The sequence below is a fragment of the Vespula pensylvanica genome, chromosome 2 (assembly GCF_014466175.1).
Source record: "Vespula pensylvanica isolate Volc-1 chromosome 2, ASM1446617v1, whole genome shotgun sequence".
In the NCBI taxonomy this organism is placed as follows: domain Eukaryota; kingdom Metazoa; phylum Arthropoda; class Insecta; order Hymenoptera; family Vespidae; genus Vespula; species Vespula pensylvanica.
The window spans coordinates 16,382,820-16,402,899 of record NC_057686.1 but is presented as its reverse complement, the minus strand read 5'-3'; the positions used below and the strand labels follow the sequence as shown (position 1 = coordinate 16,402,899).

The 20,080-nt window shown below is 31.0% G+C and overlaps 1 protein-coding gene across 1 annotated transcript; it reads right to left on the bottom strand.

Moving 5' to 3' along the window:
* Window positions 1-16,392: 16,392 nt before the first annotated feature.
* Window positions 16,393-19,793, bottom strand: LOC122637950 (puff-specific protein Bx42). The gene is made up of 7 exons (XM_043830497.1): window positions 19,653-19,793; window positions 19,310-19,463; window positions 18,750-19,225; window positions 18,526-18,661; window positions 18,201-18,459; window positions 17,700-18,081; window positions 16,393-17,627 (listed from the first exon to the last, which is right to left on the bottom strand). Exons 1-7 carry the CDS (start codon window positions 19,664-19,666, stop codon window positions 17,417-17,419), a joined length of 1,632 nt encoding a protein of 543 aa, XP_043686432.1. The 5' UTR covers window positions 19,667-19,793; the 3' UTR covers window positions 16,393-17,416.
* Window positions 19,794-20,080: the final 287 nt, after the last annotated feature.

Below are 20,080 nucleotides of genomic sequence, written 5' to 3'. Positions count from 1 at the left end.
AAAGAAAGAAAAATATTTCAATCGCATTACCGAGGACAAATTCTCTCCAAAATCGTCCCTCTTATTCTTTCTCTACAGTAGTCCATTCAAAAGGTAGCAGAAGAAAAGGGGCACGATAACGTTGGCACACGGCACTCTACTACTCTACGTTACCTTTTTAACAATGAATCGAAAATTCTTATCCGAGTTGGTCGGCCACGCTTAATTAATAAACTCGCGATCTTATCCGTTGTGAACGCAACAAGACACACATCCTCTCTCTACTTCGTAGTAAAGAGAGACAGAGAATGAATAACTGAAAGAAAGAGAGATAGAAAGAGAAAGAGAAAAAGAAAGAAAAAGAAAGAGAAATAAAGAGAGAGAAAGAAAAAAGAGAAAGAGACAGAGAGAGAAAGAGACAGAGAGAGAGAGAGAGAGAGATAGAGTGTGTGTTATGTTCCATGGACACTCCTTCCTCTTTCATCTCCCCCCTGCCTCCCATTTCCCCCTCCCACCCATCGTTCCTCCTTCTCTCCCACCCTTCCTCACCTTCCTCCTTCTTTATACGCTCCCCTGTTTCATTCTTTCCACCTTCCTAAGGAGGTGCCACGCGAATTTTTGAACCAAGCGCAAGCGCACCGTTCGAGAGCGTGAAAAATGACGCAATTTTCGCGGCACACCACCCATCGCGATCTTGAATCTTCTGGTATAAAGGTACCTATTAGCCGTATCTACTACTACTACTACTACTACTACTACTAATACTACTAATACTACTACTAATACTAATACTAATACTAATACTAATACTGTCTGGACTCTTCCTCCTCCGTTACTCCCTTCTATCCTCCATTCGTCCACCCCTTCTCCTCTCCGACTACCCTTCGAACAAAGTTACAAGACGTGCCGATTATACTCTCGAGTCTACTACGTCTGTTATCTTGGTATTTTCGTTTGTATATGAGAGACCGTGTGTGAGAGATCTATGGAACAGCATTTGAAATGTGGTCGAACATGAAAAAGTTCGAGTACCTTGAAATCTATGTGAAACGACATTTGAAATGTGTTCGAGTACTACTTACGTGAACATGTTGCGATAGGAAGAAGTATAAATAAAGTTGGAGATTGTCGTTTGACTAATACGTACGTATCTATGTGTATTAGTGGGTATCTGTGTTTCTGTATCTATGCGAATTCGATGAAAGAAATTTGATGAAATTTAATATATCCTTTTGTACGATTAAATATCGTTACTCGTTACGTGATTTTATTTTAATAAAGGGATTAATTTAATTTGTATAAGTTGAAAATAAAAAAAAAAGAGAAATTGTTCGAGTTTCTACACAATCGGCGTGATTAATTGTATATAGGTTATGCAAATGGGAAAACAAAATTTAGACAAAAAGATTAATTGAATCTGTAAAAATTCTCTTCTAAAAAAATTGTACGTTTCAATAACGAGACTCAATATAGATAGATAAATATTAATCAAATTGAGACAAACAAAAGTTATTCCTATATGATCAATGTTCCGAGCAAGAAAATATTATAATAATAAAAAAAAAAAGAAACAAAACAAATAAAAAAAATGGGAAGAAGAAACGAGGAGAAAAACGAGAAATAAACTAAAGCACTTACATACGTGTATATATATATATATATATATATATATATATATATATATACATATACCCATACAAGATAACTATCTGAAGATGAAAATCAATTTTCATAGATCATTTTCTTTCTCGATGGTATGCATGATTCATAATTATGTCACGAAACAAGTATTACTCAGTGTGTAATGAGTGGTATACGTGGGTAGAGAAAAGATATATATATATATATATATATACATATGTATACACACATACACACACACATATAGATGTATGCACCCACAGCGCGCTAAACAGAAGCGGCAAGACTTTATGAAAGAGACAGATGGATGTGCGAGGGCACGCTCGAACATCTGCCGGTGATGTACCCCCTTGAAACGAGTAGATACGCTATACAAGTTACGAGTATTCTTCCCTTATCTACTCCGACATCGAGAGAGCTGACATTCTCGATAAAATTGCATTTTTGCGAAAATATAAGTGAAGTCGAAGAAGAAAGAAAAGAAAGAAAAAAGACGGAAAAAGGAAGAACGAAAAATAGTACGATCGCGAGGAAAAATTTGTAATTAATAATAATAATAAACGAGTAAAATTCTTTTATATCTTTTACCACTTATAGAAAAGCTTACAAAAGAGAAAAAAGAAAAAGAAAAAGAATCGGTATAAAAATCTCGTTTCTAAGTTTCCTTCGCGGAGTATCGCCATAAAGGGTGATAAGATATCTAATGGCTTCGAACGACCAATACGATCAGGCAAATCGATGTTGGATCTTTTTATAAAAAAAAGGAAACAAAAACAAAGAAAAACAAGTAAACAAATAAAATGAAAAAAAAAGTAGCATCTCCTCTCTCGATCAGAAAAATGTGGTCGAGAAATACAACAGAGCATATCTTTTCCTCTCTTTTTCTCTCCCTCTTTCTCACGTACACACACACACACACACACACACACAGAAGAAAAAAGTATAATAAGTCGAAAGATCGACAGGAAAAGAGAAAAAGAATGAGTTAAAGAAGGAAGGAAGAAAAGAAGGAAGGAAGGAAGGAAGGAAGGAAGGAAGGAAAAGAAAAGGAAAGAAGATGAATCCATGAGGATCCACAGTAGAGAGGAGGTTCCACATCGCTCGAAGAGGACCCGTATACGTGCACTCGTCGAGTAGGATTCTCCAGTCTGGCCGTGATTGGTCGACACGTGGCCCGCCATTGTTTCATTCGCGCCTGTTGCACGTTTCTCGTTTTCCTTCGTCTCACGGCCCGACTTCTAACTCCACATGAGAACTAGCTCGATTCGTTCGCACGTTTCATGAATTTACAAAAAAAAGAAAAAAAGAGGGAACGTATAGTCTTCGTTTTCTAAATTTCAAATTGATCGTTTGTAAAAAAAAAATATTGCATTAACGAGGAATTATAAGTTTCTTTTATAACCCAACTTCTTCTTTTTTTTTTTATTATTATTATTAAAAAGGAGTTTTGAACGAGGTATTATAAGTAGGATAAAAAAGTAAGAAATATTACAATCGAGTTATCATTGAAGATCGAATCAAGAAAAAGAAGAGAGAAAAAATAAGATAGTTATTTTTAAAGTACGAAGAAGGAATAAAGAAATCCTTGTAATCCTAAAAAGCTAAGCCGACAAGGACGAGAGGAGAAGCCAAGGATGATCCTTTTGCTTAAGAACTATTTTCTTTCTTTTCGATTTAAGAAAAGAAACAGCGTGGAGAGAGTCAAACCGATCGAGACGAGAACAAATGCTACGTAGACGATGCGTAAACGATACAAACAATATAGGGAGGATCCTATGCAGCTGCCTTGTAAAACACAGTGATCCTGTAAAGATACCGATAGAGATTTGGAGAAAGAGAAAAATGTAAAGAAAAAAAAAAAAAGAAAAGAGAAAAAGAGAGAGAAAGAGAATAACCTGGCTACCGCAAGAAAACAAGGGTGGTCCTTTCACACGAATTTTAGCTATCCTAAATAAATTTCAAGTTGGTTTGATCTCTTTCTCGATAGGATCCTGTAGCTCTGTCGATTTAAGATCTATTTAAAGACTTTTCAAGAAATCTATTTAATATTCTTAATAAATTTTTACGGATTTATTGCAAAAAAAAAAAAAAAGAAAAAATGTTTGTTGGAGAGACAATTCATCCTTTTTCAAAAAAAAAAAAAAAAAAGAAAAATTGATGTCGAAGAAATAATTTATAATTTATTATGTTCACCAAGAAAATTCATGCCTGATTAATTAAAACGTATATATAAAATCGCATATATGCGTAAGTATAATAAAAGAAGTATTAACTTTCGTATATATTGAAAATAGTCATTTAACCTGATCTTCGTAAATTTCTTTTTTTTTTTTTTTTAATTTAATGATTCACTTCAGTTTTATGTCACTGAAGATGAAAAAACAATCGATATAAATTTTCCAGATAGCTCAATATAATTCTCACTCTGTAACAAAAGTATCCATTCTGATGATGACGAAGTCGTTTTATTGTTAAGTTTGAAAAATTTCAGAGAAAATAAGAGAGTGAGAGAGAAAGAGAGAGAGTAGTCGAGCTAAGCTTTAGGAGCAACAAACAAGAAATCTCGAAAAGCTTTTGGTAAAGAAAAAGGTAGGTCTATGGTAAAGAAGGATCATAGATTTCTTCGTTCGAAAAGCCTTTTCATGGATACTTAAAAAAGAAAAAAAAAAAAGAAAAAGAAAAGAGAGTGAGAGATCGGTCTAATCCAAGACAGAATAATATGAAATCAGTTACGGATGAAAGAATCGAGGTGCGAGTAATACGCGTTGCTAACTCAAAAGCAGCTCGGTGTTATTGGTAATCTTCTTAGAAAGGTTTCACCAAACTTCTGCCAATCGACTGCTCCTTAACAGATTTCTCAAGAAGTATCCTTTGAAAATGTTCAAAGTTCAAGTTTAACCTTTAACAAAGAAGCACTGAATAAAATTTCTTTCTCTTTAAAATTCACGATTAAACGTGATGATTAGAAAATTATCGTTTCAAATTAACACGGAATTCAAGTTATCCTTAACGAAGAGCATCGAATGAAAAATAAAAAAAATTTCCTAATTAAAAAATAACGATTAGACACATGTCGTTTCAAATAGATCAAAATTTCGTGCTACTTTTATATAGAAACGTTGATAAAGAATAAGAATCTCAATAGATCTGATCCGATAAAAAAGGAGATAATTAAAACGAGATATAAATCGAACGAAACACAAAAAGGAAAAATTTCTTGTTGGACGAAACAACTCTGGCGAGGACGAAGAGATGAAAAAAAAAAAAAAAAAAAAGAAAAACAAAAAGAAAGGAAAAGGAAAGAAAATTAAAGAAAAAAGAAAAGAGAAGAACAAAATTCAGAAGAAAGAAAGAGGTCCAGCTGTCATCGGGCAAACAGTGGTGAATATGAAACAGAATTAAGAAAAAAAAAAAAAAAGAAAAAGAAAGAAAAGAAAAAAGAAAAAAAAAGTAAAAGAAATCAAGAGAAAAAGAATTAAAAAAAGAAAAAAAGAATAAAAACGCAAGATGGTCGAGGGAAGAGGAATCAGATGAGAATAGACAGAGAAAAAGAGAGAGGAGGAAAGATAGAGAGAGAGAGAGAGAGAGAGAGAGAGAGAAAGAGAGAGAGAAAATAGAAAGAGGGCAAAGATCGTGAAGAAACGACAGAGAGTAGTCAGGTCCAAGGATTTCATTTGACGTCCTAACACCGATGGCATCCCAAGCGAGCTTGTGCATATCCATCGAGACTATAATTTGGTCCTTGAAAGTGCCACGCCTACGCATATACATCACCCCTTCTTGCTATCGAGATCCCGCGGTTGAGATAAGGCTTGTCACTTTGTCGGTATATGCTGTACCTACTCGCGTCAGGAAATGCGGAATAGCAAAGATGAGAAGATTGGATAAAATATTATTTTTCTCTTGTCTCTTTGATTAAGAAAATCGGTGGACTATATTTGATTATTTTTCTTCTTCTTCTTCTTACTATTTTTATTATTATAATATTGATCGATCGATTTTTTCGAGTATAATCTACACCCAATATTATAAATACTATTGAAATTGTTTTTATTCTCGAATGAATTTTTTTCTTTTTTTTTTTTTTTTTTTTTTTTTTTTAATCTAAATTGTGTGCTCAAAAATTTGTCTTTTCTTTTAGTTTCTTGCTTTTGTCCCGAATGAATTTAAATCGTACGACAGCTAATGTAACGTGGAAGGACTTTTCTTGACAATTAATTTGTTTAATCTTATTTTATCATTATTTTAATTAGTTAATAACGATACAATGAATTCGATTGATCTAACCTTTTTATCTATAATTATATTATATCTATAATTATTAATAAAAAAGTTTATACTAATAAAAATTAGATCAATTATCCAAACGACGGTATAAGAGTGTCCAATAAAATATTACGTTCTCCCAAATAATATCTACTCGCATTTACAGTACGAATTGTTTCCATTTTGTTGATAGGATCAAGCGATAAACAAACTTCAAAAAGAAGAGAAAAAAGAAATAAGAAAAAGCAAAAAAGAAAAAAAAAAGAAAAATAAAAAATCACTTTGGGAAAACTCTAGAGAAGGAGTAGGAGGAAAAGATGTGAAAAAAAATAAAAATAAAAAAAGAAAATAAAATAAAAAGGAAAGGAAGAAAGAAAAAAAAAAGAAAGAAAAAGGAGAAACTTCTAAGTGGAAAGAACTGTTTGATCTGTTACATTGGACGTATATATGTATATACAATATATAGTACAAGGATTCTAGAAAACAGTCCGCACATTGATCCGTGTATTTGGTTACAGGGTCTTTTTCGGTTTGATACTTTTCGAAGGGACTACTATCGTTTCCTGACAGGAAATCTTGACACTTTCGACGCGTAGCGTGCGTATGCTCGAATATAGGGGTATCAACCTGTCAGAGGATGTTTCTGCTGCGAGAGAAATCCTACCAAGTAAAGGTATACTGCCTACCTATATACATATACATATACATATACATTACACACACACACATATATATATACACTAATATCATAGAGAGAGAGAGAGAGAGAGAGAGAGAGAGAGAGAGAGAGAGAGAGAGAAAGACTCTACAACGCGTACCGCATAATACCGGGTGACCCTCTTCAAAAACGAACCACGCCTAGTTAGCCAGCATTGTGCCCACTGAAAGTTTATGAACTGGAAACGAATGATCGCGTCCATGACAACTTGATCGTTATACGAGCCCCGGTAAATTCCTTCTTTTCGGACGAAAAACACGATTCTTGTCTATCTCTATTTCTTTCTCTCTCTTTCTCTCTCTACTCTCTCTCTCTCTCTCTCTCTCTCTCTCTCTCTCTCTCTCTCTCTCTCTCTCTCTCTCTACATATATACATCTCATTCCCTCTACATAAGTAAAAATAAATATATACACAAGACTTCTGTATAACCGCTAGGCTCGTTTGCATTCGCTGCAATACGTCAAAGAAGATTAGTGCAATAAAGAGGAATCCTAACGTCAGCCTAAATACATGCGCACGCATCTTATTCCAATATTTATTCGAATCTAATTCTTACTATAATAATGAAAAAAGATAGAGAGACAGAGAGAGAGAGAGAGAGAGAGAGAGAGAGAGAGAGAGAGAGAGAGAGAGAGAGAAATTCTCGCCAATCAAGATCTAAACACGAATAAATTTCATTCATATATTCCCAAGTTTTTTCTCTTTTCATTTACTTATTTATTTATTCTTTTTTAATTTTTTAATCTTACTTACTTGAATGAGAAAAGAAGAAAATGTCGGATAAGAAGTTTTACAGTGACACGATACAAAAAAAAAAAAAATAGACGTCGTAGTTTACATATAACTGACCCACCGCAATTTTAATCTACCAACCGAGGCCACGTGCTCTCGAAATCCTCCCTTCTCTTCTTCTTCTTCTTCTACTATCTCTCTCTCTTTCTCTCTCTTTCTCTCTCTGTCTCTATCTCTATCTCTCTTTCAGAAGAGAGATCAACGTATTATACACGAGACGATCCCATGTAACGACCTTCCATCCAAAGCTTGCAACGAATCATGGTTCAACCATCTTCTCAAATTCAACACGTTCAAGTATCCTAAGTAAATATATATATATGTGTGTGTGTGTGTGTGTGTATATGTATGTAAATAATGTATGTATGAATGTATGATTATATGTGTGCATATTTATATATATAAGTATATGTGTACATATGAAAATTCGATAAGTCGTTTGATCTCGTGTATCGAATCGATCTATATTAATGACAGTCATAAAGTATCAACGAACAATATATGTCAACATTTTTGACATAATTTTATTTATTATAGCGAATAATATCATGATAATGTTATTATGTGTCCTTAAAAAAGAATACTGCAATAGATCGACGATTATCTAATTGTAATGTTATTTATTTTATTAATATTATTGAAATTTCATTTCAAAGATTCTAATTAATTACAAAAGATATATATATACACACATAGAAAATGCATATAGATTAATTATATATTTTTTATCAATTAATCGATCGTTAAAAAATTTATCAATTATATCGTATATCATATTAATCGGCTAATAATAATTAATTACACGTTTGACTTCGATTTGAAATAAATTAATAATCTAATTTAGAATTTTTCATTCTTATTGTGATTATTTTTTTTTTTAATTATTACTATAATAATGATAATTATTATTATTATTATATTATCATTATTATTATTATTATTATTATTATTATTATTATTATTATTATTATTATTATTATTATTATGAATAATTTATCTAAAATTGAAGAAATATTTTATATAAGTATGCGTAAAAACGTTGTAAACGTTCTCATTTTCGCATTTACAAACCCTTCTCTTATCGATGTAACGAATGAGTGTCAGAGCGTGATTAATGATTCGGATTATAAAAAATTTCTTTTTCTTTTTTTCCTTTTTTTATGCTTTTTCTTTTCTTTTTTTTTTCACGCGTGTCCCAATGTAAACGAAACGGAGATTAAAGTTGACGTTCGTGATATCCTCCTTCTCCCTCTCCTACTCTTTACCACCAGCATAAGTGACGTCGTCGCACGTGTTCGTATAGTCCTACTAACTTTAATATATAATATCGAATATATAGGACATATAAATATATATATATATATATATATATATATATATATATATATACTATATGATGTAAATACGTATCTAAAAAGGGGAAGAGTAAAATATTATGCGCGTGCCTCTAACACCACAGGGGAATATCTTTTTAATTAGATCACTGAACGATTTATGATGGCTTCTTCTTGATCCTTTATTATATGATCTATGATCTTATATTGATCGTATTATTCATTCAAGTTCGTCTAATAGATCACGTTAATGAATTGATCGCAATACCTAAATTCATTTCTAATTCAATGAGTACAATTACAAAGATTTTTTATAATTTAATTCTATATATATGATGTCAAAACTGTGTACTTTCATTTTTTAATAAGATGCTCTCTTAACCTTTCGTCGTCCTCAAAAATATACAAAAAATACATATATAAATAATAAACCAAATTATAGAAACTAATTCTCGTCATGATGAAGAATAACGAAAACGTTTAATTAAATTTCTAAAATATAAATTATAATAATAATAATAATAATAATAATAATAATAATAATAATAATAATAACAATAATAATAATACCGTAATAAAATGTTAACCTTTAACGTAACTCACTTTTTACGATACTTATTTATTACAAAAAAAAGAGAAACACCGGAGAAAAAGTAGATAAAATAATAAACATCATTGATACAAATAACATCTATGTGAATACGAAAATTTGGCGCACGCGTAAGTTCATACATACATACGTTCATATATGTACCTACTTTAAATATTTAAAATAAAACTAGTTTTAGAGAATGCAACAAGCAGTTTTTCTCGAAAGGAAAATGAGATGGATAAGGAACGAAACGAAAATTTTTGTCGGTCGAGTAAATAATACGAGCCCTATGAGGGCGGAGCACTGAGAAAACTATCCTAAGGGCACTCCGCCCATCCAAACACGAACTTGTCCGAGCAAAAGAGGTAAAAAGGAAGAAGATCGTAAGAGATCTACGATCTCCCTTTCTCTCTCCCTCTTTCTCTCTCTCTCTCTCTCTCTCTTTCTCTCTTTCAATCCGACGTAAATTTTACTCTCCAAGAAAATCCTCCTTTGCGATCCCCTCTTTTAAAACCATCTCAACGAAAATTGTCTTCCCTCGTTATTAATATTTATCGGTGTTTTTTCGAATATTTATCTATATAACGTCTAACGTTTAACATCTAACACACGCACATACTCATACATAGACGCATATACATACACTCATACGCATACGCAAAGCAAACCGTAAGCCACCGATTTTTATCAATTCCAACGAGAAATCCTTATAAAGTGTATCGTATTCGTTCAAAACGTCAAATAACTTAGTCCTTTTCCCGACAAATCCTGATCGATTCTAATCGATCGGCTCGAACAATGATTTTTCTTTTAGTCAAAATATTGTTTACATTCCCCATTCGATCTACGATCTATTTCTTTGATAATTTAATTTGTTGATTTGTTAACGTTGAAACATTCATCGTAAGAAAGTGTTTTTAATATCAGGTTCTTTCTCTCTTTTCTTTTCTTTTCTTTTCTTTTTCTTTTAGAAATTAGGACAAATTATCAAGGACAAATCATTATTTAAGACCTACATAATTATTAATCATTTAAGACAAATAAGTTAAAATTTTTAACGTTAAGTATTTTTTTTTTTTTTCAAGATCGGCGGATTAATTCTGTAGAAAATTATCAATATATATATATTATCAATATATATATATATATATATATATATATATATATGTATTAAAAAAATGTATATAGTTTTTAATCTCAATTCCAACAAAAAGGAACAAAAAGTTAATCTAAAATTGAAACTAAACCAAAGATCGACGTTAAGAAAATTAAACTAATATTACAAATGAAATTAAAGAAACTTTTATCAAATTTTCAATGAAACATTTAAAATCTAATATTATATATTCTTAAAATATTTCTATCACGTATTTTAAAACTTTCAAATATCAGTCTGTTGTCTGCTATTAGGAATCCATGTTCTAATAAATTGAAAATACATGATTTTATATTACGTTATCAATCATTCGAAAAACAGAGGAGGAGGGTGATAGAGAAAGAGAGACAAAGAGAGAAACAGAAAGAGAGAAAGAGAGAGACATATATAAGTCTTTAAATAATTCATTCAACTAACTCAGGGAGAATCGAAGATCGTTTGCAGGATCAGATGCAAATCAGATTCATTAGCGTTAAGCTGGATGGGGATGGAAAACGTGCTCGGTAATGTGATCTCACCGCGTAAACACACATACACACATACGCACACACGTTCTCGAGGGATACGTCGTTATATTCCGTTTGGTATTTGCGAGGGTAGTTATTGCGTGGTTACACCAACCCCTCATGACACTCGTCTCTTTCCTAAATGCATTTGCACTTTGTCCTGACGATGCTGACGATCCTGACATTTTGAATCTAACATGATTCAGTATTTGAATTATATTACTCTCCGAATGTTCCGAAATATTTTCTAATGATATTGGCAATAGTTCTCTTTTTTTTATTATTATCTTTTTATTATTATTATACTCATTTATACATATATATATATATAATGTATATTATATTATATGTATCTATAATCATATTTACATGTAATTTAGTAATATATAAATAAATATATACATAAATATATAAGTACATCATATAATAAAAAATACTTAATAAATTATATAAAACGTATACAAATATTTATCGAAAATATTCTGACGAATTAATATTTGGACGATACAAATCATTAAGCGTCTTTACTATAAATAAATTCAAATAAATATCTGATAACGATCTTACAAAGAAATAAAACGGAACGATTGAAAATGATCAACGAATATCAAGAAATGACATTCGATAAAATGAGAGGGTGAGACAAACATTTCGACAAAGAGGCGTAGCTTTTCCCTAGGGTTCGAGTATGAGAGCGCGAAGATATACCCCTTGGGATTACAGGGATTACACGGAGATTGAATCATTTCCCACCCACTCCCGTGACGATGCCTAAACGTGTCTCCGCCAAGCTGTCCCTTAATCATCGTGTCTTTAGCAGAGGTCGTTATCGCGTTTCCGATTCGAAATTATCCTTCGAAATTCGATGTACCGTTAACTATTTAAAAGAGAAATCCCTATCAAACTAAATATCAATCCTTTTTAGAAAAAAAAATTCAAATTACATCTTTTCGTTTTCCTTTAATAATTTCTTTCCTTTTTCTTTTCTTTTCTCCTTTTTACATTTTTCGTTTCTTTTTCATTTATATTAACCCAAGAATTTTAAGCGACATAAAATATTTCGTGAAAAATAATTTTGTCGACAAGTCGAAATTTTTTACACAAGACGAAAATTTATATACTTTTTTATATTTATATTATCTAACAAAATTTTTGAAATATCGTTCGGATAAGTTTTTACGCTCTTTAAGAAAAATTCATTCATTCGAGAAAATATGATCGATCTCCAAACAAAACAAGTTGACAAATTTTATAAATTTATGTTACTTGCGTACTTTGCTTAGTGAAATATTAAAAAAAAAAAAAAACAAATACAAATAAAAGAATTATTGTAACAAATTCTATGTTTATTTTTCGCTTTCAACACCATTTCACTCCAGATATTTTCGTTTGGACGACAGAAAATTAACAAACTTTTACATTTACATTGTTCGGGTATTTTATCTATTAAAATATTAACAAATAAATAAATATATATATATATATGGAATAAATTTTACGTTATAATTTTTAACTTCGAAAAAAATTCATTTGAGAAAATGCTGATCAACATTCAACCAAAACTTAAATATTCGTCGTAACGTTAAGGAAACTTTCGTCGTAAATAATCGAGTCAATTATGCGAAAGGCACGTAATGAAAGCGATGTCGTACAAAACCAGCTAAAAACAAACTCCGAAAGATTCGTTTGGCAACCCCCTAATCAAGTCCCGTTTAATAAAAGCAGGGTGGTCGGTTCTGCACCCTCGACGCAGAAGCGAGCCCTGCTAATCTGACTTTGATTAAACTTTTAGCGACACCTAAAAGGGTGCTACCCGATAGATACGCCTTTACGTGTCTATATATGTATGCTTTCGGGATAACTAACATGTAAGTCGATTTTTATTACAGCCCTGCGCATACATTACGTTATCTCAGCCGACACGCTTGATAATAGAATCATCGACGTCTAAGGATTACGCTAATAAAGCTTTCAAAAGCTTGAAAAATTTGTTTCTTATTTAAACAAAAAAAAAAAAGAAAGAAAGAAAGAAAGAAAAAAGAATATCGATTAAACATACATACGTATGTAAAGTGTATAAGTAATTTAACAAAATTTATTTTGCGAGGCAATAAAATGATATCGATTCTATTCCAATCTTATCAAATTATTTTAAAATCACAAATAACGTATAAAATCGCAAACGTTATGAAAATATATAACCAGGAAGAATAATTCGAATTTTTATCAAATTATATTCTATTATATTTTATACTAAATCGATGGACAAACCTGAATGTTTGATGCAACGATGTTTATTCCTCCTCTAGCAGTGTCCTCTCCTGAATGCAGCATAATATAAATGTCGTCCTCCGGATGATATATTTGGAGACCAGATGTCGCTGTACTGATGTTCTAATCGATAATGCAGATTACGGATTTTTACCGACTGCACTAAACTGTTTTATCTATAATAGATCATCATGAAAAATTAAATTGTTCGTCAGCTTCCATTTGCAGCGTATACGATCTAACCGACAGCTATGAAAAACGAGCGAAATAAGAAAACATTATTGGATCGGTATATAAGCTTATGTAGATTATACCTACGCGTAATCTAACAATCGAGTTTGTGTTTGATACATTTTTTTACGTAATAAAAATAACTGTGCATCTGACTTAAAATTTTTATTTCCAAATAAAATTATAGAAATAGCTAAAACGTATTTAAGCTGCCATTAGTTCGATATTAATTCCGATGAAATCCATAATCATATAAAATATATAAAATATAAAAAATACTAGAATCATGTTACGGTTGATGTCAATTTTATTTTTTTATGTTATTATTATGACTATTATTTAAAATTCAAAGGAAAATCAAAAGAAAATCTAAGTTTTTAATGATAGAGAAAAGAAACTAGTCTTCTCTTATGAAAGCCTAATGCTTTTCTAAATATTTCTTAATAATTTGACATTATCATTAATAAATAAAAATAATAAAGAAATTGGAATGTTTCAATGCGTTTCCTTGAGAAATTATTTCATTTTATTCTGCTACATCTAATCTATGTAAAATATTATTAGCAATGAAAAATATAAGTATTTTAAGTGAGTACTGAAAATTATGGAAAACTCATTGAAATATGCAGCCATCCGCCCGGTATTACTTGCATCAGATCGGATTACAAAAAATAGCAAGTACTACCGACCCAGGTCTCACCACGTGGAGGTTGCTGCATCTGGAGACCCACCGACTAACGATGACTCTATTTTAAAATTCACAATTCAGATATCTCGAGACACGATCGATCGTATATATATTTCAACTGATATTTCAAACATCAAAACGTAGTTTTTGGTAAAACTAATTTTGAACCGACGCCTCTGCAGCCGACAAAGATGCAATTGTTCTCCTTATGGTCGCACACGAATAAAAGAAAACATAACCCCTCTGTATATAATGCGAATAATATGCAAAAAGGTTCTATTAGCTTCCGTGTAAAAATCCCACTATGATCGAACCGTCGATGATCGATCTCTCGATGATTTAGAAGAAGAGAAGAAAAAAAAAAAGAAAAAAGAGAAGAAGGAAAGATTCGTAACTTCTAACATATTCCGAAATCTATATTGAATTAATTATATCGAATATGAAAAATTCTTAATCTTTAATCTTCCTGTAATGCAATAAAAACGAAGAAACCCACGTTCATGATGTTTTTTCGAATTTGCCATTTCCTACTTGTCTCGTGATTTTAAAAAGCCCTAATTTAATGACTAATATTATTTGATTTTTATTTACATTAATTTTTTATTCGAATCAATTAATTTTTATTTAAAAAAATATAATAAAGAATCCTTGGACGGATCTTTTTTAACAAGCGATTACTCTAATCATTACAAGAAAATCATGCAAATTTCGCTTGTAATCCATAAAATCGTTCATCGCGAATATTTTTTTACTTATTCTTTAGTAAAACTCGCTAATATCGATTCTTTGCTTATTTGCAACGAGATTTATTTAAAAATAAACATAATCCGTTTGAGGATATATTGGAATATTCGAATCGGAAATAATTATAAAAGCGTATAAAACAAGAAGACCCTATCTAATAAATAAATCGAAAGATAAGAAATCATTCATGAATAAATCTCAAAAGAAATTTATTCGTCGTGACTCAATGCTCTTCTACTAATTAATTACGATCACTCCTGCCGATTCAGATCTTTCGTCCTCGACATGATTGAGTGATCGAAAGGACTTAAAAATTTACTTACTACTTAAGAAGTTCTGCGACGGCTCCAAAACACTCGTCCGCGATTTAGGTCGAAATTGAGGGTGGATGATTCGTAGTTGGTTGAAAATGAGGTAGGTTGACATCGACGTTGGTCGAAATCCTCTTCAGTGATGCACTGACTCTAATACGCGTTAATTATTTAATAACGGACGATCACTGAATTTATTTCACGTAACTCTATTGTCTTTTATAATTACAGTCTGTACGACTGTTAAAAAAGCAAAATATCTTGCGAACAAACACTGACTCTACTAACGACTGCATTGCACGCAGTCGATACAAAAAAACACTTATTGTTTAAATCGCGAAACGCGAACGAACAAACACTGCTTCTATTTCACGGATTTTTTAATTTTTATTTTAACGATACAAACACTCGATTACTTTCATTGCAATCTCGCGCGCGTTACAATGAAATTCTGAAACAGAAAAATAGAAACTAAATAATTAGTATCGTTGTTATAATAAGAAAGAATCGAAAATATTGAAAAATGTTCGATATAAAAATATACTTACTTAAAATTTTCTTCGAAGAGAGCTTCCATGTTTACTGGTCGGCATGCGAAAGAAAACTGATTCTATAATCGTCAAAGTCATTCAAAAGTCTGTTTTTGTTGACGCTCCATACAACCAACGACCTCGAGACTTCGAAAGTTCCAAGTATTGAATTTTTAAATCAAAGTTATTTTTAAGTTTAACGCGTGTTACGAACCGATGTAATATTTAAACATATGTACTATTGTTTAAATATTAATTTATTGTACTCCGTGTATATGATATATTGTTTAAATAATTATCAAATTCACGAAAGTATTAATATTTTAATCTTAGACGTTCGGTAACAGAGTTCTTCGACGTTCACTCCTCGGAGAACGAAAGGAAACTAAACAAGATTAGTATTGATATCCGTCCGTAATAAGAGTCCGTTTTTGTTGATATTAAATGTAGACAATAATACCGAGTACAAATTTTAATCGTATTGGAATATTAAAGTGAAATTATTTTATATTTAATGCTCGTTTCGAGGTATGTAATATTTAAGCGAATTTATCATTGTTAAAATTTTTTTTAATTATACTCCTTGTATCCTATATATTGTTTAAACAATTATAACAACGTTAAAAGTATTAATTTCGTTTTAATTTCGCTCAAAAAGAGTGACCTTTGATTTTCATGCACGAATTATTCTCCAAACGAATACAATTTTTCAACGCGATTTTTTCCAAAGAAGATAAAGCTTTTTTAAAAATTCTAAAAAAAAGTCATGTCCCCGCTTAAACCTTTATCTTTGAAAGAAGATCTCGTTCATCAAAATCGATCAAAAATTATGTTTGTACTCATCGTTGCCGTAAACCATTATAAAACCAGGGATAAAGAACAGTCTAATACAATAAACTATATATATGAAATAATTATAAATATATATACGACTGAAACATAATACATCCTTCTAAAAAGAAATTTGCGAAGAAAGAGTTCGTAAATTGTATTTAAAATATATGATATTATTAAAAAATTACAATGTTTATTATATATCCTGAAGTAAATTAATTACAAATGACAACGATTGAATCTTATTATTAATTATGAAGAATGTGTAATAGATTATAATTGTGCTAATAGTTAATAAAAGAAATATAATAAAATAATTAAACTTATAAATAATTTCTAAGGAAGATACGACGTACATATATTCTACGAAACTTTGTGAAAGACCATCTCGTCGAAAGTGATCGACCTTGATCTGACACCATTTTTATTATTTATATCTTAGACGTAATTAACGACCTTTAATAACATCATCATTATTATCAATCGTTATAAATTTGTATTGATTATTAATGTGTACGTGTTTACACACGCACAGGCACACGTACCACACACTCATAAGTACTTACATACGGCGATATAATGTAATTTGTGATATTAATTCTAGATTTATATATATATATATATATATTATATACTTAACTATAAACATATTAAAATACTTAATATGAAATATCTCGCTTATCTATTGCTTTGATTATAATATAATTATATTTACCATCGGACGCATTCATTAAATTGTCTGAATGGTATATACATATATATATACACACGCAATAGTATGTATTTTATCAGTATAAGATACAATCCAAAATAAAAAGAAAAATTAATGTTTCCTACGTTTGTCACGATCGTCACGACGTTGATCTCTGTCTTCTTTACGTTTCGTCGTTGTACTTGTCGAACTTGTAGCATGTTTAGCTTGTTTCAAGAACTGATCCAAACCGAAAGGATCTTCCTCATCTTTTTCAAATTGCACTGGTCCAGATCGTGTAGTCGATCGATCAGTACCACTGAACTCTTTATCCGGTACGAATCTACAACAACAACAAATTATTTTGAATAAATAAAATATTCACAAATATAAGATATGTAATGAACAAACTAACCTATTTGTTTTAACAAGTTTTTCCAAATCATCTCCGTAGTTATCTTTATCAATATTTTTACTTGGCCGATAGATATGAGAGGCAATAGAATTTGCATCTTTCCATGGCTTATCATAAACATTGTATTCATCATCGTGACCATAACCACTGTCCATCCCTTTACTAGTATTGAACAAACGCTGATCAAATTGTGCTTCTCCAGAAGTGGGAATGCTTTTTGCTGGTAGACCAAGTGCAATTTGTTCGCTGATATCACGTTCACGTTCACGTTGTAAACGAGATCTCTTGTCTGGTGCAGCACGTGCTAAATTTCGGTCTCGTGCACGATCCTTATGTCGTTCTTGTCTTAACTGATCTCTTTCACGTGATTCTTCGGCCTTATCTTTAATATAAAAAAAAATAATATTTATTTCCCATAGAAATATATTTCAAATATTTATAACTTTCTTTTTTCTTCTTTTTTATAACAACTATGTTCTCCATAATAAATAAAGAACAAACCTAATGCCGCACTGGACTTCAATCCAGCACGTTCTTCTCTAGCTTTCTGTGCGAGCTGTCTCAAGTGATCCTCCTTCTTCTCTTTTTCCTTCTGCGCTAATTTCTTCTCCAACTGAGCTCTCATTTCAACTGCTTCTCGAGCTTTCCTATCAGCAATATACAAGGCTTCTGCTAATTTCGCAAAATTTTCATTCAAGTGAACTTGTTGCAACCCACGACCATCTGCAGCGAGACGTTTATCGAGAGGAATTGTATAACCCTAACACAGAATATCATTATATTTAATAATTATTAAAACAATATATACTGTGGAATAATTTGACACCTTAGCATTTTTCCAGTTACTGATACAAGGCGGTATTTTCCATTCCTTCTGTTCTTTCACCGTAACTTTTCTTGTTGGAGAATGCATGACAGGCGCTGGGGGAGAAGGAGGTCCTCGTGGAATTTTCTTATTAATTCTGTATTAAAAAAATATATATATATGTGTGTGTGTAATTAGTAATATAAAGTAGATATATAATATAAGAAGATATAAATGCTAATTACTTGAATTTTGGTGGCTCTAATGGATCTATCTGAGCTTCTACCATTCTAATAACTCTTTGTTTGGCACCTGAATTAAATGATTGTCCTTGCTGAGAAGGAGTATATCGAATATATTGAGCTGGTGCTTGTTTCTCCGCACATCTGACAGGCATGGCAGCAGCGATTTTTGACCTAGTAATCTTTTCTAAAGCTTTTTTAGTTTTTTCTGTAATCTCATCAATTTCATCGTCAGCTGGACGTTGTAAGGTAGGATCTTCCTCGCTTGTTATTTCAGATGGTAATAAATCACTGAGTTTACTATAGACTATTTTATCTTTAGAATGACCCTGTCTAGCTATAACATCATATTTAACTTTTCCTTGCGCATCTAATTGAACTGCAAGTGCATTACTAGTCGTTTCTTTGCCTTTCATTCCCATTCCCAACGGATATTGAGCAACGTGAATTTCTGGAAAGGAACCTCCATCTCCAAAATCCTATAGAAATTATGTAAGAAGTTTATATAATATAAACGATATAAAGACTATGTTTTGTTATAGAAAAATTAACGTTAATTCAACCTCTGCATTGCGTGGAACCCATCCTTTTCGTTGTCCATAAGGTGGTGCTGTAATAACAGCCTTAACCAAAGCAGAGACTGGTCTTTGGCGTAATTTTTGTTCACGAGCTTCATCTTCTCTATCCCAAACAACTTGACTGGGTGTTGGCAATAAACTGAATAAAAATATATTAATTTATTACGCTTAAATAAACGCTTTCTAAAATTAATCTCTCTAAAACTATCGTCAGTATAAATTTTGATAAGGTTAAGCGTCATGATCACATAAATAATTGCAATTATCTATTCTTCTAAAACTTATATGATTAATACAAATACATTATTATTTAATATTATAAATTTACCTTGTCAAAGACATTTTGCTAACTAATTACCAGGAAATAATACAGAACAAATCGAAAATAATTTACGGAATAATTCGACTACAATTTATGTATCGAATGATCAACGCTGCCAGCGCCAACGCGTCGAAAGCAGGAACTAATAAACCTACAAAAGAATAAAAACTGTATTGAAGTAACCATATTGAATATTAGATATAATAATAATATATACGAAATTATTATTAAAATCTAATCAAATTATATTGTATTTTGTATCAATTATCATTAACGAATTAAATTCATATTAAGAACAGAATATGTTATAAAAACAAAATATGAACGTTCCAAATTTCCCGCGACTTTTATGACGTCAAATAAAATATTAATTATCATTTTTTTTTTATTGAACGAAAAAGCAACAAAATTATTTCTTAAAGGGAAAATTTTAA